The sequence below is a fragment of the Tupaia chinensis genome, unplaced genomic scaffold (assembly GCF_000334495.1).
Source record: "Tupaia chinensis unplaced genomic scaffold, TupChi_1.0 Scaffold000550_1, whole genome shotgun sequence".
In the NCBI taxonomy this organism is placed as follows: Eukaryota; Metazoa; Chordata; class Mammalia; order Scandentia; family Tupaiidae; genus Tupaia; species Tupaia belangeri.
This window is the reverse complement of record NW_006160062.1, coordinates 855,492-877,318: the sequence shown is the minus strand read 5'-3', so window position 1 is coordinate 877,318 and position 21,827 is coordinate 855,492. Positions and strand designations below refer to the sequence as shown.

Genomic DNA, 21,827 nt, shown 5'->3' with positions numbered 1-21,827 from the left:
TTTCATCCCTTTGGTTGAGTGATTTTATGAAACACCAAAGCAGCTTAGTAAATGCAAACAAACCTTGGTTCAGTTTACTGTTAAGAGAGCCAGGGAAGGGCACTTTGATGTTGTTTTCTAAACAGCAGGAGACACTGACACGGGGTCCAGGGATCTTAATAGCATTACAACTATTTAAGTCAGAGCTTGACTGAACTGTTTGCAAATCTTGTAATCCCTGTCATTGCTGAAATTAACAAACTTCATGTAACTAAAGTATAAACATCAGATTGCACCCTTGCAGGTGGCCAGAAATACCTATCACTAGTTTCTCTTCTAAAGGTTTATTTTCAGCACCTCTCCAGTCCTTCTCTTTTCTCCTACTTGGTCCAAAGGCCCTGCTTCAATTTTACATTTGTTATTGTGGATTATGCAATTAATTTCTAATGAGCCCACTAGTCAGGGAATGAAGACTGTAGCCTTTTCCTGGCTGCTTGCCCAGCACCTAATGCAGTATCCAACAAACACTTCCTCAATGAATGATTAAATTATCACACTTGTTCCCCCTTCTAGACTATTTTTGCTTTTTCCTCTCTTCTTCACCTAAATGTATCTGCCCAAGGCACCGTTCCTTTGGAGACCTGCTGAGTGACATTTCATAATCTGATAAATTATGCTAACAGTTAAGAGGTCATGAGTGATAGTTATTGAGAAGGCCCTCTTTAGATGGCATTTTAAAGATGAGGTTTCAATTTTTTTTCATTGCCTCAGGGCACATGTGTTTGCCCAAGAGACACAGGGAGAGAGAAGAGGAGAAAGCACTCTCCAGTGGGTATGGTCATGCCACAATCCCTTCTCCTCCATTTCTCTCCATCCCACTGGGATTTGGGGCATGCAAACACATGTGCCCAGTGTGTTTTTCAAGCACTGGGGCTATGACCTAAACTGCAGTCAGGTCCAGCTGGGGATCCAGCTCCCCTAACTGCAAGGCATGGGGCTGGTCCATTCGATTTTTAATTCAAATAGAAAACAGATACATTTCAAACATCGTGACCCTAATGGCATTATGGAGCGCACTGGAAGAAGTTTTTTCTTCATCTCTAAATTCATTTTTTCCTACACATAGACTTGGGCCATCTCCATGAAGTCCTCTAAAATTAAAGATATAAGACATCTTTACTCAAAGATGATATAAGATCTTTTTCTAAAAATTCTCCTGGTTGCGTGGCTTGTGCTAGGATCAAGTTCAAGCAATCCTTATTCTGGTAATCTGTGATCAACAGCAGGCTGGATGAATGATGCATAAAGAAGAAAATAGACCATGGAATCCTTAGCACAGAGAAGTTGCATTTGGGGGACAGACAATTGTAAAACATGACACTCTGCATGGCGGACCCACATGGGAAGGTTCTGGGTTCATGTCTAGAAACCTCCTTTATTTATTTTTTATTTTTTGGAGAGGTTTTTGCTATAGGGCGTGTGCGCTCACCAGAAAGAGAGAGACAGAGACAGAGAGACAGAAAGCAAGAAATCACCCCCCAGGGGGGATGGCCATGCCGCAATCCCTTCTCTTCCATTCTCCTCTCAGGATTTTGGGCACGCCCGCACATGCGCCCAGCATGAGTCCAAGCCGCCAGGTCCAGGACTCGAACCGTGGTCAACTACACGGGAGTCCAGCGACATAGCCATCACACCAACTGCTGGTCCCAGGAACCTCCTTTATTACAGTGGACACATGTGTACCTCTCATCTGCAGCTGGCTTAAAGCCAAGGATGGATCATGGCATTGGGACACAGTGGGGGTACTATCTGTCTTACTCTCCCTATTACTCTCATTCATGGAAGAAATAAACTTAGAAAAAAAAATACATACCCCTCTTTTAAAAAAAAAGTGTGTTTTGGTTATTCCTTCCTCTTCTGGCACCTACACTATTCCAAAGAGTGACTTTTCTAGTCTTTTTTTTTTTTGGAGAGATTTTCACTGTAGGGCGCATGCGCTCGCCAGACAGACAGAGAGAGACATAGAGACAGAAAGCAAGAAATCACCCCCCAGGGGGGATGGTCACGCCGCAATCCCTTCTCCTCCATTCTCCTCTCGGGATCTTGGGCACGCACGCACACGCGCCCAGCGTGAGTTTTAAGCCACCGGGTCCGGGACACGAACCGCGGTCGACTACGTGGGAGTCCAGCGACATAGCCATTACGCTAACTGCTGGTTCCCACTTTTCTAGTCTTTTAAAGGGGATTCAGAGAGGAGACATCACACTAATTCTACTTGGTGAGGTCACTGTACAGCTCAGAATCTCTCTTCTTTTTTTTTTAAGAGAGATTTTTTGCTATAGGGCACGTGTGCTTGACAGACAGAGACAGAGAGACAGAAAGCAAGAAATCACCCCCAGGGAGGATGGCCATGCCATAATCCTCTCTCCTCTTTTCTCCTCTCGGGATCTTGGGCATGCACGCACATGCGCCTGGTGTGAATTTCAAACCTCCAGGTCCAGGACCTGAACCATGATCGACTACATGGGAGTCCAGCGCCATAACCATTACGCCATCTGCTGGTCCCCAGAATCTCTCTTTTGTAATGTGTTTAATCTCCTTTGCCAAAATTTTTGAAATAGAGAGATATCGGTATGTACCATATACCTCTACTAATTAAATGAATAATAAATATGAGTCTGGATATTTAAATTACTGGACTTGTAATAGATTGTTTCTATAATTAAAAAGAAGATAATAGGCCAGACAAATGCAGGTGCTTTTAATTAAGAACTTTAAGCAAGTAACCAGCTTTGGGCACTCAGGTTTGTAATTGCTCCTGGATTCAGTATTTAGAAAGCTGGCCACATATTGGGTGGCCAGAAAAGTCGTGATGTATTTTTCTATGCTTTTCTCTGTAAAAAGGCATCATGACTTCCAATGATTCAATATTTAGGGCCAGGTCTAGTGCTGCAGAGGTGAAAAGACTAAGCTCCCTCTCCTAAAGCTCTTCCCTCCCTTTGGGTGAGGTGGAACTGGCACACCTGTCACTCAGCGTGGCAAGTGCTACAAGGCCAGAGGCGGGGGTGGGAGGGGCTGCGGCAGAGCCTTGAGCTGATCCAAATCTCTCACCAGTAGATGAGCAAGGTCTTTGAGTTCCTGGAATTCCAAATGCATCTTCTCTGCTAGCGCCCATGAACTTTATTTACATCAATAATTCCCACCTGGAGCAATTTTGTTGCCCTCCCCACAATCCCCAGAGACATTAGGCTGGAGAGATTTTGGGCTGGTACAACTGAGGGGATGCTACTGGCGTCTGGTAGGTTGGGTTCAGGTTTGCTGCTAGACATCCTGCAAGGTACAGGACAGCAGAACGAAAAATGATCCGGCTCCGTGTATCAATAGTGATGAGGCGAGAGGCCTACTATAGCTGACCTGTGGCTAAACTGTTGCCCATCGAAGAAGGCAAGTAATGACAAATGTGTATGGACACTGCTGCCCTCCAGTGACCTCACTGGGCTTGGGGGCTATGTCTGTTTACTACCTCTGTTTAGCCTCAGAGCCCGGCCCAGCCCTTTTGTGGAATGAATGAATGCATAAACAGATGGATGTAAGGTCAGCTAGAGCAGGCTCCCCGAGTCTCAGCCAGACTAGGGTGGTAGAAGCCGTAGCGAGCACATGCCCATGGGATGGGGCTGCTATTACCCATCCCTGCAACTGCTGCTGTGTGCAAGTGCAGGCCCAGCATTAACAGCTGGTCCACATTTTCAGAAGAATCTGGAAATCTGGATCGTATAAAGAAACCACCCGATTTCTAAATAGTGATGACTAATTAACACTTGAAAAGCGAAATACAAGAAAGAATAACTGTACAGGAGAGCACAGTGGATCCAAACAAACAGGCCTGCAGCCCCTGCCCTCAGTGACTTCTGATCAGTCTAAACTCCCCCATGACAGACACCAGGCCACCTCTGCCCGGGATCTGAGAACTGATTCCTTGGCACACTTGAACACACACAATGAATGGATGCTGCAGACAAGCCTGCACGACAGATCTGAGGTACAGTCTGACAAGCTACTTCCGGTGGCTCACTTGTGGGTGGAAAATTCTTTGAGGCTGAAAACGCACTATCCTTAGCCTCACGAGTTCTCAAAAATCAGGAAATTCCAAAGGCAAGGTTCCTTTTGCAATAATCACACATGCTGTTTCCTTGGTTTGGGTACACACAAGCTTTCTTTCCATTTTGTTCAGGGCATACCAGAAAGTCCACAGGATGTGAAACGGCCTGCAGACCACTACTCCTTAGTACTCCAACCAAGCATTTCCTCACCCCTGGACAGCTGTCTCACTCCTATTTCTCATGCTCAGTTCAGTATTTAGGTTGCTCTGGTTTATTTTGAAAGTTGGTGCAAAATATAGTTGAAGGCTTATTTATAAGAAAGAAAAATACTGTCAAGAATTTAAACTATGAATTTAGATTCAAGGATATGAAGGTAAGGATACAGAAACTCAAGAATGTACCAGGAAATAAATGTTTCTTCTCTAGGCAGTTGGGTTTTCAGACATCCATCTGCTGCCCGTTTGTGTCATCTCTTCCCAGAGAACAGGTGGAGAGAGAGGAGGGAGCACCTTCTTATTGGAGCTAACTCCTGCCCACAGCCCCAGCTCCAGGTATAAACGCTGAGTCCCACCTTGATACCCCCTACCCTGACTTCCCGTGGTGAGAGGGCTGAACCCTCCTCTATCTCTCAACTTAGTAAGCCTCTCCCAGCTGCAAATGGTCATTTGAAGGCAGTTTCAAGGCCCTCCTTCCAAGCACTCTTGTTTCTCTCCTTCTTTCCATCTTTACATTCACTGGACATGACAACTGTTGCTATCTTATCCATCCCATAAATTTTTTTGACTTTCCACTAAAAAGCCCTTTAAGTCTGGATAATGCCTTATACTTCTCAGTGGCTTCTATGTATTTTGGCATACAGCAATCAATAAATATCTTTAGCTGATTGGTAGGATTATAGCCATAGTATTTAAAATCTAAGACAATGAAATCTTGTTCCTAAAAATATTTTACTAGACATTCTTAGTTCTCCAAGTTAGCCCCTGAACAAGAATTAGAACTGTCTCATCCTGAGTTTTGTTTTGTTGTTGATCTTCTAGGTATTTTATAAAAATTTGCTAGAGAGTACATGCACTTGCCAAAGAGAGACAGAGACAGAAAGAGAGTACAAAAGCAAGAAAGCCTCCCCCCACCCCCATGAGGCATGGTCATGCTGCAATCTCTTCTCGGCTATTTCACTCTCCTTTAGAGATTTTGGGCATGCACACACATATGCCTGGAGTGTTTTTTTTTTTTTTCTTTTCTTTTTAAGGTGTTTTGCTACATGTGCTTGCTAGACAGAGAAAGAGAGAAACAGAAAGAGACAGAAAGAGAGAAATTACCCCTCAGGGATGATTTAGAAACTCAGAAATACATCAAATGGAAAGCAAAATTGTCCCATGCTTCAGTCCCTCAACCATCTCTTGCACAACTAACTACTGTTTGGTTTAATGGTTAAAACTGTACAGTGTTTGGTCGGGGAAGTGTTTTCCAAGTGGGGTGGGTGCTATTCACCATAGAGAGGGGGAGAGAAATGAGATTGGGGGCCCCACCACAATGTTTCCAAAATGAAACCACATAGAGTGATGTTTTCCAAGCAAGATGAAGTTTTCCTCACATGTGAATAGTTCAGTCCTTGGTGAGTCTTTGTCCTGCCTTTCCTTCCCTATGACCAGGGGCTGCTTCCTTGACCTGAATCAGGAATGCAGCACATTATATAGAATGATTCATATCGCTATTGCTGTTTACTGGGTTTCCTGTCCTTTGTTTTAAAAAGAAAAACAAGCCAAGGGACACGTTAAGATAATACCTATTTCTATTCCAGTTTAGATAAATTGTTGGGCAGATTTTCCCCCTGCAGAAGAATAGGAACACAGAACTGTGCTCATAAGGAAGGTGTATGGGAAATTGACCTGGGTGGTCCTCACTCTGCCAGTGTGATCATTTATAAAGAACACCTACATGGGGCTGGCTCCATGGCCTGGTGGTTAAGGCAGCTGGATCCCACTGGCCAACTGTGTGCTGATGGCTTAAAAAAACATGCTGGAGGAACCAGCAGGTGGTGTGGTGGTAGAGGTGCTGGACTCCCACATGGCAGACCACAGTTTCAATCCTGGACCCAGCAGCTTGAAAATCACACCGGGTACGTGTGTACACATGCCCAAAATCCTGACAGGAGAATGGAGAAGAGATGGTAGCATGACTATCTCTTCCAGGGGGTGATTTCTCACTTTCCTTCTCTGCTTCTTTCCCATAAACACATGTGTCCTATGGCAAAAAGAAGACAAGTAGTGATCTGGAATAGACAGAGTTCTTAACTTGGCCCGCTCACTAACAGCCTTGCACAGAGTTCAGAAGTGAAACTCACATGATCACTTCCTTCTGTTCCTGGTGATCAAGCCAGCTGGCCCTGAACAAGAGGCACATGGCCCCATAAAGCCCCAGGGCTTGTTTCAGGTCACAGATGGAGAGCTCCAAGCCTGGTCTGGAAGGGCAAGCTCCACAGTTGGGAGCTTCTGTCGGGGCTAAGTCATGCTATGGCAGGAATACTCTCTTCCACAGCCTCCACGCATCCTGTGACTAATTGGCTGGGCCCCCTTCACGAATCACAGTCTCTGAGGGCTCAGGCTCGGGCTGCCTGGCCTTTCCCAGGAGCAGTGTCCTGAAGTGACCATCATGGTGGCAACATCTGCCTCCTCAGGGTCCCCGCCTCATCAATGACATCTCTCCAGCCTCAGCTCCTACAGCTCTCCTTACGCTGCTCCTTGAACAGACCCAGCACACCCCACTGCAAGCCTTTGCACTCGCAATGCCTCATTCCCTCACTTCTTTCTGGTCACTGCTCACATATCCTAGTGAAACACAGTGCTGTCCTTAAGCAAATGGATGTCTACTATCTAAACAAAGAGCTTGTCTAAGAGAAAGGGAACAAAACCCAAATGCAGTAATAGGTACATAAAAACAGCAGTACACACACACACACACACACACACACACACACACACACACACACACACGGGGAGGGTCTTCAAAAAGTTCATGGAAAATGTGTATTATGAAAAACCACACATGGATTTCAAAATGTTTTTGCATCTAAATAAACTTGTACTTTAATTCCATATTCCATGAACGTTTTGAAGTCTCCTCACATTTATACTATAAATAGAAGTAATGGGTTACTGATAGTGGCTTCTCTTGCGTGGGACAATGGCTAAAGGATGTAATGGTGGTACGTCTTGGTCTGGATGTTGGCTGCAGTATGTATGGAATGTTCAATTTGTAAAAACTTACCAAACTATGATATATACACTCTTCTGGTTATATACATCAATAATTTTTTTTTAAAGAAGTCTTCACTAATATGGGATTTACATAGAGTCGTACACCCAATATATACCCTTACTTCAACATTTGAGAACAAAAATTTGTGTTCCAGTGAAACCCAAGCAACTGATTTGCATTTCCTCTTCTCTATGCAAAAGACTTACCATCCCACAGTTGATCTAGTCAGGATCACCTCAAACAGCAACATCGAGAAACCAGCTGTGACTACCTGCGGAAATAATTTTAACAAAAGGTCATCAGAGCAGCAGGACTCCGGGGGCCTCCAAGTCACCTGTCGCAAGACGAGTTCACATTACTTCAGATCCCTGACATTAACCATCTCTTCCTACTTCGTGGCCTTTTCTCCACACTAAAGAGGCACTAACATTTAGCGTTGCCTCTGAGCAACACACGTGGTGTGGAAAATGCAAAGTCCAATGTGTTTTGGGAGGTGGGAATCCTCAACGAAGCTTGACTTAACCTCACACTCTTCCAAAGAGGAGGCATATAGCCAACTTCTCTCTCCTCTCTCTCTAGGGAAGGGGTATATTAAGCATACTCATAGGGCCAGTTCCGTGGGGCAGTGGTAATGTGCTTTGCAAGTGAAGCTGTATCTCACATGGCAACCACAGCTGAAATCCCCAGCCTGGTTGGCATAAAACATGCCATGTAAGCACATGAATCCCCAAGATCTGATGGGCTGCAGGACAGGAGGGAGAGGATCATGGCATGACTGGATGCTAAGGAAAATGCTCCTTTCTTTCTCTCTCTGTCACTTAATGATATATCATACTCACACACTTTATCATGAATAAAGGGAAAAAAGGGATATTCATTGCCATCTTGTGTCACTGGTGTGGAACTTATCTCCAAGGTCAGGGGTGCTAGTTAAACTGTTCCCAATCCTCCAGACAAAAGTCGGCCTGCCTTTGTCCACAGCACCCCTCCCTCCTCTCCTAATGACCCCATCATTCTGGCCATGACACATATTCTAAGAGGGCAGGTGTTTCCTGGGAAAGAGACCAGTTAAATACTTCATTAATTATTTCTGAATATCTAAGAGAAATACAAAGGAGTGAGATAAGACGACTCTAGCACCTCTCAAAGACAGAAATTCTAGAAAATCTGTTAGGAGTGGCAATCATGGGGCTTGGACTCCAGAGGTGCGCCCAAACAGCTGGCACAAGAGTCTGTGCGTGAACCAATGGCCTGACTTTTTCCACTCTTGGAATGTCTGCACAAAGAATAGATGTTTCTAGGGACCAGCAGATAGCGTAATGGCCATGTTGCTGGACTCCACGTAGTCGACCACGATTCAAGTCCTGGACCTGGTGGCATAAACTCATGCTGGGCACATGTGTGTGCGTGCCCAGGATCCCGAGAAGAGAATGGAGGAGAAGGGACTGCGGTATGGTCATCCCCTCGGGGGTGATTTCTCATTTTCTGTCTCTCTCTTTCTGGTGAGGGCACATGGCCTATAGCAAAAAAACAAAACAAAACAAAAACAACAACAACAACAAAAAACCCCTCTCTCTCAAAAAAAAGAATAGATGTTTCTCGTTTCCAGGAGTCTACATTCTGCAGCTCAAAACAGCTTTCAGAAGGAAGGTTACCTAAAGGATCTGCTTTCTTTCAGCTTTCTTCCTTTTTGCCAGAGGTCACATACGATTGTCCGATAGAGATAGAAGGAAAGAACCCTCTAACAGGTCTTGGTCAGGTCACTGTCTTTTTTCACCTCCATTTCTCCACCCTATCAGCACTTTGAGCACACATGCACATGTGACTGGCATGTTTTTTAAGCCTCTGGGGGCAAGATTTGACCCATCATCAGCCATGGGGGATCCAGCTTTCTATGCACAGTGCTTAACCACTGCACTACAGGCCTGACGAAGGACCTGCTTATTTGCAATAAGTGGGAAGCAGGCCATGCTGGGATTGGGGTCACCTTTCCCAGGTGGGTCCAGTACATTACTATGACCATTCTCAGAGGCAGATGCTGGGCAGTGGCCAGCCTGGCTTACCACCGAGTGCATCACTCCCACATACTACCCTCACCACGTGTGAGGTTCAAATTCATGCCTCAGCAAAGTGAGAGGTTTCTGTACACCATGGGCCTTCAGAACTACTCAAGAATGCTTAAAAGTGTGAATGTAACATCTGTTCAGGTCAAGGGTCTGAGAAGGAAATGGAAGGCAAGAGTGGCTGAATGTGGCACGTCTGGGTACAGAATCCCCCATGAGTGGTCATCTATGGGCAGAACCGGAGTGCTGGAAGGGACTGTCTTGGCTCACAGCTAGGGAATCTGTGACTCGGATGTGGTGTGTGGCTTTCTCCAGGGACTCAGCCAGGTCATGGTAGTGAGGAGTAGAAGTAAGGCCTTGACTTCTTTCACTGCCAGAAACCCAAGGAAGGCCCATGCAAGATCCACGCAGCTTAAAAAAACCTCACTGAAGGCAGGGAATCAGGTATTTGTACATCCATATTCTTAGCACTATTCACAACAGCTAAAGTTGGAAGCTACCCAAGTGTCCATTGAGTGATGAGAGTATGAATGAAATGTGGTACATACGAACAATGAGATTATTCTGCCTTCAAAAGCAAGCTCTGGTCCATGCTCCAACATGAATAATAAACCTTGTGCTAAGTGAAATAAGGCTGACACAGAAAGATAGTTACTATATGAGTTTACCTAGAGTTATCAAACCCACAGACACAAAGAAGGCGGCTTGCCATGTTCTGGAAGGATCAAGGAATGGATAGTTAGTGTTTAAATGGTATACGGTTGAGGCCCGCAGGTGGTGTGGTGGTTAAAGGTGCTGCACTCTTACATGGCTGACCGCAGTTCAAGTCCTGGACCTGGCAGCTTGCTTTGTCTCTCTCTCTCTCTGTGTCTTGCTTTGGTCAATTTAAAAAATAACAATAATGATAAATAAAATAAAGGAAATACTAATAAATAAATGGTAAAAGGTTTCTGTTTGGCAAGAAGAAGAGTTTATGTAGATGGACAGCAGTGATGGTTGCACAACAATGCCAATGTACTTAATGCCACTAAATGGTCCACTTAAAAATTATTAAAACCGTAAATCTTCTGTTTATTTTCATTTACATCCACTTCCATGTCCACCCTTTTTCTTTCTCTCTGCCTGGTTAATTAATTAATTCACTTCTTTAATCTCTCTCTCTCTCTCTCTCTCTCTCTCTCACACACACACACACACACTCGTCACAGGCATCCCTATCAGGGTCTTCAATCTATTCTCAGCCTCAGCCAGTCAGGATAGTTGACACACATGTGGATGGCTGGTGTGTTCAGGGAAACCTCAAGATGAGAACCCACGACCTTACCATATGATTTCAGCATCATGGGGCATTGCATTACCACTGCACGCCCACAGCTGGCCTGCCTGATGTCTTAATTCTTATCTCTTCTTACCAACTTTACCTGACTAAACCTTGAAGGCCTGGTAAGATTCCTTTGAACTGATGGCTCCTTGGGAAACCTCTCTGAGTAAACCTGTGGCTTGACCTGTTCTCGCCAGTGACTGGTTTCTACCTGCATGGCAGCCCCTCTAGCTGCTAACTGTATTTTGTAAACACTGATCTGTCTACAATTCTACCACTTCTCTCTAAATTGTAAGCTCCTAAGGCTAAAGGCTTAGAAGCCACCACAGCTCCAAGCTCAGGGCTGTAAGAGCCTGGTTCAGTGGGTACTTGACAAAGGCTGGGAAGCACTAAAGCTATGGATTCTCTCTGCAGAGTACAAGAACACATGGCAGGTGTGGTGCCACTTTTCTTTTGCTCATTTGGAGGATAACTCTGAGGAGAGCTTCTTTATGTGCTTGAAATTTCAAAATCTGCCCTGAAACATAGTACTGACATATATTTACAGCACAAAAACAAATCTCTTATCATTAAGCATAAAACAAGTGCTTCAAAACAAAAGGGTAAACTAGGAAAAGAACATTTTTAGGGATTCTGGCATAACTTTGAGGCTTAGAAAGGAATGCACTGGTGTGTGTGTGTGTGTGTGTGTGTGTGTGTGTGTGTGTGTGTAGATGAAAAAAAGGAATTTTAATCCCTAACTTCCAGAGCCTTAATGTCAAGGTAACCAAATGTACAACTGATCACAGACCAGTAATTCTAGCAAGAACGTGCAGGCATAAAATCTATCCCAGCTTTAAAAAAAAATTTTTTTTAGAGAGAAACTTTTGCTATAGATTATGTGTACTCACCAGAGAGAGACAAAGACAGAAAGCAAGAAACCACCCCTGGGGAGTGACCATGCTGCAATCCTCTTTCCTCCATTCTCCTTTCAGGACCTTGGGCATTCGTGCACATGTGCCAGGCATGAGGTTTAAGCCACCAGGTCTTGGACTCGAACTGCAGACGACTATGTGGGAGTCCGATGACGTAACCATTATGCCATCTGCTAGGCCTTCTATCCCAGCTTTTATATCTCTGCCTAGCCCTCAAAAATCATCATGACCACCTCCACCATCGATTGTAGGAATGCATTGATTTTGACATTTGCTTGTACCAGGGGCTTCCTGAGTGATCCTGGTAAGACCAAGAGACAGTGGCCTCAGGTATTCGCACTGAGGTGGGAACCCAGAAGCAGCCTCTCCCTTCCCACTCCTCTCACTGCACCCCTAATATCCAGGCCATACAGTGGGCCTTTGCTTTGCTCTGACTCTAGAGTTGAATCAGTTTTCCTCTTAGTGCTCCACATGAAACTCTGGTCTCTAATGCAGGAAGGGAGCTTTCCAGCCTGTCTGGCTCTGGCTAGTCTTTGGTCTCATGACTAGAGTCTTGATTTATACTCCAGAATCCAAGTCCTGATCTTCCAGAAGGGCGCTACCTGAGTTCTGACCACTGTCTGGATTTCTGACCCAGTGATCCTCCTGCAACTTTCAGAGCTGACATTAATAAACTATTATGCCCCGATGGGCACTAGCATGGCCCTCTCAACTGTACCTCCAGGACCAGCCTCCACATGAATAGCCTCAGGCTTGCACACACCCTGGGAGAGAATCAAGCCATCTCTCCTCTTTTCTTGCCTTGGGCTTCGGAAAAGAGAGCAAAGGTCTTCCTATTCCAATGCTTTGCTGTGATGCCACTTGCTCTGCCATTGATCTCCTGCTGCATCAAGAAATCTTTTCATCCAAACAACAGAAATCAATCCCAGTGATCCCATTACTATGGGATCAAAATCAAGCTCCCAACATTTCAGAGCTGAGAGTCATGTCCCAAATGGTAACAACCTACTATAGTGTGCTTACTCTGGGTAGTGGGGGGGGGGGCGGGCACAAAATGTGCCAACCCTTTTACTACCCACAACGACCCTCCATACAATAGTACTGCCCAAGGCACATGAATCTCATATAAATTACACTGTGCTCTCCAAAAATGTCTGTAAAACGTAAACATTAAAAAAAAATTTTTTTTTTTAATGGCTAAAATCTGCACAGGAAAAAGACTTCAAGTTACTCTTGGAAGTTGCTGGTTCAGGAGACATCAGAAAGTAACCATTTCTATCAACTGTTGTTCATGCTTTTAAGAAGTATTTTTAAGAATACAGATTTGTCCTAAACAACTCTTGTCTGAGGAATGTCTCCTCTGCACATGCAGACCTGAATACCAAGCACTAGGACGTTCCCCTGGCTGCGGGATGCCAACAACAACAGAACTCAGTACAATGTGTCAGCCGCGGGGCTTTGAACTTCCTGGCTTTGTCAATGAATGTCACCACCTCTATGTTATTTAAACAGATTTTGGTATTTAAAGCAGATCAGGTTTGTTTTTTAAACATTCATTTCAATCCTAAGACAAATTTTCCATTTAAGGGAAAAAGGGAGGTTAGTTGTTAGTGGGAACCTGCCAGATAGTCAGGTATTTGAGGGAGAATCACAGATTTGGGTTTATTGTTTTTCTATTTTTTTTTAAGTTTATTTATTTCATTTTTTTAATGAGAGAGAAACAGGCACTCTGGATAGGGTCTCACCATGAACCCATTTCCAGCATTCTAACCACGGGTGCATATCATACTTGGTGTATTTTTGCTGTATTTTTAAATGCATAGGACTCTTGAGGAAAAAATGATGTACATAAGGCCCCCCATTGCCTGCTTCTTCAGCCTATTACAGTATATCCCTCTATATTATCATCTTGCCTTTGCTCAGCCAAGTTCTCTCTGCCTGGAATAACTTCATAGGCCTAGCCACACAATTCCTACTTATCATTTGAAAATCCATCTCTAAAAACTGTTCTTGAAACTGACTACCACCCCCAACCCTAGCTAGATCAGGCACTTCTTAGAGCCTCCACAAACTCTACTGAATTATGTGGTCTCCTCAATTAGGGTATGTGCTATTCATCTTTGTATGTGTATGGGTTAGCAACAGAGACCCACATGTGACAGAGCCTGATACAATTCACATAACTGCACTAGAGTATCATAGGTGGTAAATGACCCCTAAGGTCACAACACTGTGCTTTGTTTTGCTTCTTGTTGTTTTTACCAGAGAGAGAGAAAGGGGGAAAGTGAGACAGCAAGCCATCAGGTCTGGGACTTGACCTGTAGTCAGCCATATGGGACTCCAGTGCCTCAACCATCACACTACCTACTAGCCCCAACAAGAGTGTGATTTTAAAAATCTTTTTAGGGGGACCAGCAGTTAGCATAATGGCTATGTCACTGAACTCCCATGTAGCCGACCGCAGTTCAAGTCCCAGATCCGGTGGCTTAAACTCATGCCAGGCACGTGTGCATGTGTGCCCAAGATTCCGAAAGGAGAATGGAGAAGAAGGAATTGTGGTGTGGCCATCCCCCCAGGGGGTGATTTCTTGCTTTCTATCTCTCTGTCTCTCTCTGTCTTTCTGGTGAGCACACGCACCCCTATAGCAAAAACTTCTCCAAAAAAAAAAAACTTTTTTAGGGGCCAGCAGGTGGTGTGGTGGTTAAAGGCACTGGAATCCCACATGATTGACCACAGTTCGAGTTCTGGATCTGGCAGCTTGCTTTCTCGCCTTCTCTCTCTCTTTTCTGCCTATTTGCCCCTCTCTGGACAAATTAAAATAAAGTTAAATTAAATAATTCTTTTTTAAAAAATCCTTCTTTATATATTAGAAACAACTGGAACCAAGGGTTCAGCAATTATCTCCAAGGAGCTAGAAAGAGCTCCACAGAGAGATTAAGACTGGATCACTCTGGTTTCAAGTCCAAAAATGCCAGGGAAGATTCTTATTGGCTCCCAAACCCACCAACTATGGCCTGGGATGCTGAGTAATAGGAGCATATGGAAGCTCGCTCTTGAACGTCATAGTTAGAATACAGGAAGGAGCATCTCCCTAGAGGAAAGTAGAAAAAGTGCTGCAGACAGAGCAACAGATGCCTGCCAGGCAAAGTGTGCTTGTCACAGACAAGCACCATCAACATCCCCTGGGGCTTGCTGGAAATGTAGACTCTCCGGTCCTGTAACTGGGCCATAAAAGTAATTCCATTAGGAGCAGGCAGGTAGTTAAGGCACTGGACTATGACATGGTTGACCGGGGATTAGATCCCAGACCCGACAGCTAGCTTTCTCACTTTATCTCTCTCTGGTCTAATTTAAAAATTAAAATAATAAAAACCTAAATAATTTTTAAGTGACTGTATTATACTTGCTCTTAAGAGTCCGTCTTGGGACCATGGTTTGAGTTTTGGTGGCTTGCTTTCTCACTTTCCCTTTCTAGTCAAATTTTAAAATTATAATAAATAAAAAATTCCTTAAAAAAGGAGTCTATCTTAATAGATTAATCTAGAAAAATCTGCCTTTAGCTTCTACATTTTACTTTATTAGAAGTTTTACAAGAACCTCTCTCAAAATAGATGGAGCCTAATGCTTAATTAATGGAAGTTAATGATAACTTTGCTGAGTCTTTAGAGATGCTTGGTTATGGAGACAGGCAAGGGATCCCACAAGATCTTAGGAGATTTTTATCAGCTCAAAGGCATTTCTAGCTTCTAAACCAGGATCTAAGTATTGCCTCAACTGACTCCATTTTACTGAGGTGATACCAATAGCCAGTGACACCAGTTCTTTAAAGTAATAGATGAAGTGGGAAGATGATCTGCCTCTCCTCTTATTTTATTTCAGCACTTCAACAATGTAATTTCATTATTTACTGGAACTCTCAGTTTCAGTAAAAAAGTCAGCCTTTATAGTCTTATGGTTCTGTCTTCAACTTAAAGTAATGCCTTTTTGATCTAGTTGATTTTAGAATTTTTCTCTTTATGTTTGGTTTTCAACAGTATGACTAGAATATACTTAAGTATACGTTTCTTTATATTTTGGGTTTAGTGAGGTTTTTTTTTTTTTTTTTTTTTTTTTTTTAAGTAAAAGGCGAAAGATTTATACGATCTGAAGAGAAACCAGAGTATAGGGTTTAGTGAGCTTCTTGAAGTGGTGGGTTGATGTCTCTTAATACTTTCGGAAAATTTTCACCTATTATCTCTTCAAATATTGCTTCTTCCTACTCTCTCCTATTCTTTTAGAATTTCAGTTACATACATATTAGAGCTTTTGAACATTTCTCCCATGTCTCTCATAATTTGTTCTGTGTTTTCTTCTTCATGCTTCACTTTGAGAATTGTCTATTGACCCTAATCCTGCTACATTGTGCTCAGTCTGCTTTTGGACCCATCTAATAACTTACTAATTTCAAATGTATTTTTCAGTTTATAGAATTATTTGATTTTTTGTACAAATTCTAATTTTGAATTAAAACCTCCTCATAATTTTATCTATATCTCCTTTCTTTTCTGTAGAGATTTTTGCCTTAGGGCACATGTACTCACCAGAGAGAGAGAGAGACAGTGAGAGGGAAAGTGAGAAATTACCCCCCGGGGGATGGCCATGTTGCAATCCCTTCTCCACTCTCCTCCCAGGATCTTGGGTATGCACGCACATGCACCCAACATGAATTTCAAGACACTGGGTCCGGGACTCAAACTACTTTCGACCATATGGGAGTCCAGCAACATAACTGCTACATCATCTGCTGCCCCCCCCCCATTTTCTTTAATATATAATCCAACTATTAAAATTTTTTTTATTGTGTATTGCCAGGGTTTGAATGTGTCCCCCAAATTTCATGCTGGAAACTTTAATATTCAAATTCATGTAGGTATTTAATTGCCAGAAAGTGTGTGTACTCACTAGAGAGAGAGAGAGAGAGATAGAGAGAACTTCACCAATGGGTGTGGTAACACTGTAATCCTTTTCCTTCATCTTTCTATCCCATTAGGATTCTGGGTGTGTGTGCACATGTGAGCACACACACACACACACAAATACACACACAGTGTGTGTTTTTCAAGCTGCTGGGACCAGGAATCAGACTGCCATGCAGGACCCAGTTTAACTGCTGTGCAGCTGGCTTGCTGGGCAGGTCCCGCATGTTCATATGTTGATGATGGAAGTGGAGACTTTGAGAGGAAATTAAGATTAGATAAGGTCACCAGGGTGAGACTCTCACAATCTTTATAAGAGGAGGAAGAGAGCTGAGATGACGCACACACGCATCCTCTGTCTTGCCTCCCACCTTGTCATAATGCAGAAGAAGATCCTCACCAGAGCTGGGCACTCTTTCTATCCTGGACCATCCTCCAGTCCCATGAGCTAAATAACCTTCTCTTCAAAAATTACCCACTTTCAGGTATTATGTCATTGTAATAGCAAGTAGGCAAAGACCAATATACCTGAAGTTTGTGACATTATATTTTCTTTTTGAGAGAAAGATTGTTTCTATAGGGTGCAGGCACTTGCCAGAGATAAAAAGAGAGACAGAAGGTGAGAAATCACCTCACCAGGGGTGATGGCCATGATGCAATCCTTTCTCTAGGGATTCTGGGAATGCACGCACATGTACCTGGCATCAGTTTCAAGCCGCAGTCGACCACGTGGGAGTCCAGTGCCTTAAACACTGCGCCACCTGCTGGCCCCCATAATGTTATTATTATCCAATGAACTTTAAATTATTGCTAACTCCATTATCTGGACCATTTGCAGTTCTAGTCCCATTAACTTCTCATTGATTATTAGTCACATTTTTCTGCCTAGTTACATGTCCATATCTTTGATTATGTCATGGATATGCTATATAAAGGAACCATAAAGGTTCCAGATGATAGTTTCTACCAGGAAGAACCCCCCTTTTTCTCTGGTCCAACTGGGGATTGAGTGGCTCAGGGATGGGCTGCAGTGCTAGGAACTTAGTTGCCTCCAATCTATGTAGTCACTCAGGTGTGTCCCTTCCAGACCTATGTTTAAAACTTGGTGGGTCTCTGTGTCCTCATCCATAAAAGTTCTGCCACTCAGAGGTTTTAACTTTAGTGTTTCATGTTCAAAATATGGCAACTCTCTTCAGGGGAAGACAAGTGGCGCATTTGCTGCAGGGCCCTTTTTCTAGTAGGGCCCTTCTGAACACCCCCAAGCATTTTACTTGGCTTCTATGAGCCAGGTTATAGCCTCCTACGATACCCTAGAACTCAGCAAAATTCGCATAGTCCCCACTTAATATATTCCAAGTGTCCTCACTCTATGACTGAAACTGATTGACTAAAGGATATAGAAACACAGTATATGGATGTAGATACCAGATACAGTGTGTGTGAAATAGGTGGGTCTGAGGAAGGACATTTAGAAGAAAAATAGGAAGGCAAAGCATTAATGGGTCAAAGAAATGTGGTATTATCTGTTGAAGATATTTTATGGTTTTAGCAATTGGACTGGGGAGAAATGTTCACCTGTTGAAATATTCACTTTGTAAGCTAAATAGTGGGATTGAATGTATAAAAGAAAATGAAATTAAAAAAAAATATCGGCACCATGGTGACAATAGGTTTGATTTGTTTTAGTTGGTTTTTTTTTTTTTTTGTCTACCACTACATAGCCTACTCCTACAAGAGATCCTTGCACATAGTAGATTCTCAATAAACATGCTAAATTAAAAAAAAAATTCCCATAGGAAAACTGGGCTTGCCTTCAAGGTTCCTTTAGTTTCTAATCCATAAAGCCAGTCCCATACAAGTGCCAAAAGGTTTGCTAGTTTCTTTCTCTCAGAATATTTGTTCTTGGACCTAGTCAAATCCTAACCATACCCAGAATAAGCAAGATCTCCCCTCCCTCCTTATCCCTATCATGAAACAGTGTGTTACTCAGTACACCTAGGAAGGGTCCTGTCCTCTCTACAAATTTATTATTTTTATAGCTTTTATAACTCTCCAATTTCTCCAAAGATATGATTTTTGCAATCAATTTATCCCCCCCCCCACTGGCCCCATTGTTTCAGTTGAAATATTGGCTTGTCAGAAGTTGCAGTTTTTTTTCCAAAGTGAAAGGTTTCTCTATACATGAGAAAATCAACCCAAAGAAATGGTCTATGCCTCTGGTTTTCAAACCAGGCACTGCCAACCATTATTTCCCTATAGCCACTGGATGCCATGGTGAAGCAAGGTAGACAGGCTTTGTTTCATTTATTCTGAACATCTTCCTGATCATATTGTTAACTCATCATTGCAATTATTTTACTTATTTAATTTAATTTTTTATTTTGTTGCCATAGGGTACATACGCTCACTGGAGAGAGAGAGAGAATAAGAAAATGAGAAATCACTCCCAGGGGGATGGCCACATCACATTCCCTTCTCCATTGTCCATTCTCCCTTCAGGATTTTGGGCACACATGCACATGCGCCTGGTGTGAGTTTCAAGCCACAGGATCTGGGACTTGAACTGCAGTAGGTCATACCTGCTGGTACCCATCACTGCAATTTTAATTAGCTTTAAAAAAAAAAAAATCATAGTCTAGGATTTTGAACATACCAGTCTGGGGCAATAAGACTTCTCAAGGGTGCAGTCTCTTTCTCTTTAGGCACAGAGTTTTAGACAGGATGCAAGCTGCAACTATGGCTGATTAGAGGTGAAAGGAATATTTAGTTTCTTCTCATGAATGTATCTTAAGTCCACCGTGAGGGGGGAAACTCTTCTACCTTTACTTCAGTCTTTTCATTACCTTCCAAGTTCTCTCCAAGGGAGAAAATGGTTCATCTAATTATACATTTACTGTGCTCATTAAACCTACTTACTACGATTCCTGTGCTTTAAAGGTGGGAACCCAGACTCAATATAATCTCTTTCTTCTCTTGAATCCACACAATAAAATGTTCTTGACTCTCTGTCTCCATGTGTCACAGATAGGGGAGGAGGACAGAAAGGAAGCCATGTCTCCTACGGGGAACAGAAAAGTTTATACTTCACAGCCAGGGTTGAGGGTTTTTTGGTTGTTGTTGTTGTTTTTAATTTAATCTTATTTCCCACTTGTCTATTATATTATACATATGTTCTCTTGCTATATTATCACAAGAAGAGAGAAGAAGTGGGTAGAAGAACTCAGGTGCCAGGAGCCAGTAGGTGGATAGTGCTAGATTCACATAGCAGACCATGGTTTGAGTCCTAGACTCGGATGCTTGAAAGTCATGCCAGGCATATTTGTGCACATGCTCAAAATCCCTAGAGGAGGGGCCGGCAGGTGGTGTGGTGGTTAAAGATGCTGGACTCCCACATGGCTGACTGTGGTTCAAGTCCTGAATCTGGTGGCTTGCTTTCTCACTTTCCCTCTCTCTCTGTCTGTCTGATCAAACTAGAAAGTAACAATAATAATAAATAAAGTTAAATAAAATAATTCTTAAAAAAAAATGCCTAGAGGATAATGGAGAAAGGATTGCTGCGTGGCCATTCCCCTGGAAGGTGATTTCTCGGTTTCTGTCTCTCTGATTCTCTCTGTCTCTCTGGAGAGTCCCTGTGCTCTATAGCAAAAAATTCTCTTTTCATAGTCTAGGATTTTGAACATACCAGTCTGGGGCAATAAGACTTCTCAAGGGTGCAGTCTCTTTCTCTTTAGGCACAGAGTTTTAGACAGGATGCAAGCTGCAACTATGGCTGATTAGAGGTGAAAGGAATATTTAGTTTCTTCTCATGAATGTATCTTAAGTCCACCGTGAGGGGGGAAACTCTTCTACCTTTACTTCAGTCTTTTCATTACCTTCCAAGTTCTCTCCAAGGGAGAAAATGGTTCATCTAATTATACATTTACTGTGCTCATTAAACCTACTTACTACGATTCCTGTGCTTTAAAGGTGGGAACCCAGACTCAATATAATCTCTTTCTTCTCTTGAATCCACACAATAAAATGTTCTTGACTCTCTGTCTCCATGTGTCACAGATAGGGGAGGAGGACAGAAAGGAAGCCATGTCTCCTACGGGGAACAGAAAAGTTTATACTTCACAGCCAGGGTTGAGGGTTTTTTGGTTGTTGTTGTTGTTTTTAATTTAATCTTATTTCCCACTTGTCTATTATATTATACATATGTTCTCTTGCTATATTATCACAAGAAGAGAGAAGAAGTGGGTAGAAGAACTCAGGTGCCAGGAGCCAGTAGGTGGATAGTGCTAGATTCACATAGCAGACCATGGTTTGAGTCCTAGACTCGGATGCTTGAAAGTCATGCCAGGCATATTTGTGCACATGCTCAAAATCCCTAGAGGAGGGGCCGGCAGGTGGTGTGGTGGTTAAAGATGCTGGACTCCCACATGGCTGACTGTGGTTCAAGTCCTGAATCTGGTGGCTTGCTTTCTCACTTTCCCTCTCTCTCTGTCTGTCTGATCAAACTAGAAAGTAACAATAATAATAAATAAAGTTAAATAAAATAATTCTTAAAAAAAAATGCCTAGAGGATAATGGAGAAAGGATTGCTGCGTGGCCATTCCCCTGGAAGGTGATTTCTCGGTTTCTGTCTCTCTGATTCTCTCTGTCTCTCTGGAGAGTCCCTGTGCTCTATAGCAAAAAATTCTCTTTAAAAAAAAAAAAAAAAGAAGAACGAATGAATAAACTCAGGTGCCTAAACTCTGAACACTTCCACAGGCATAACTTAAGGACATTTTCTCTTAGGCTTGCGATCTTCCTGGCACAGTTGTGCAAAAGGTGTTAGCTCCTCCCTGGGTTGGATGTCTGACTTTTCTCTTCACTACTCAGATTTCTCAGAAGGCCATTTTAATATCATGTCTTCTGGGGTGGTATTTCACAGAACCTTTACAGAGCTTCTTCCTTCATTTTTCTCTTTGTGTTTTCTATTTCAGCACATCCTAAAATACGTACAGTTTCTTTGTTTTATCTGTTATTACAATTTTCTTTAAATAAGGGGCTATACATATTTCAAGAATCACTTCTTTTCCAAGCAACACAAAAAGCCAAATAATGTAAACAGACTTAGGACACCAACTGTAGAAAACAAATGGAGAATTTGAGACTACTCTTGATTTACACAAAGTACAGATCTAATCTCTAGAGACTATTTTTAGAAATGAGATAAATTTAAGCTCAAAGGAACTTTAAATAAAAGTATCATA

At 42.8% G+C, this 21,827-nt stretch overlaps 1 protein-coding gene across 5 annotated transcripts in view; it reads right to left on the bottom strand.

The window, feature by feature from the left end:
* Positions 1-21,827, bottom strand: part of SLC35D4 (solute carrier family 35 member D4) — a 127,822-nt gene that overhangs the window by 4,085 nt on the left and 101,910 nt on the right. For all 5 annotated transcript variants that reach the window (XM_006157660.3, XM_014591294.2, XM_006157661.3 and 2 more), the window contains one exon: positions 7,544-7,608. In XM_006157660.3, the coding sequence (XP_006157722.1) occupies positions 7,544-7,608 (65 nt within the window). Of the gene's footprint in view, positions 1-7,543; positions 7,609-21,827 lie in introns of those variants that run through there.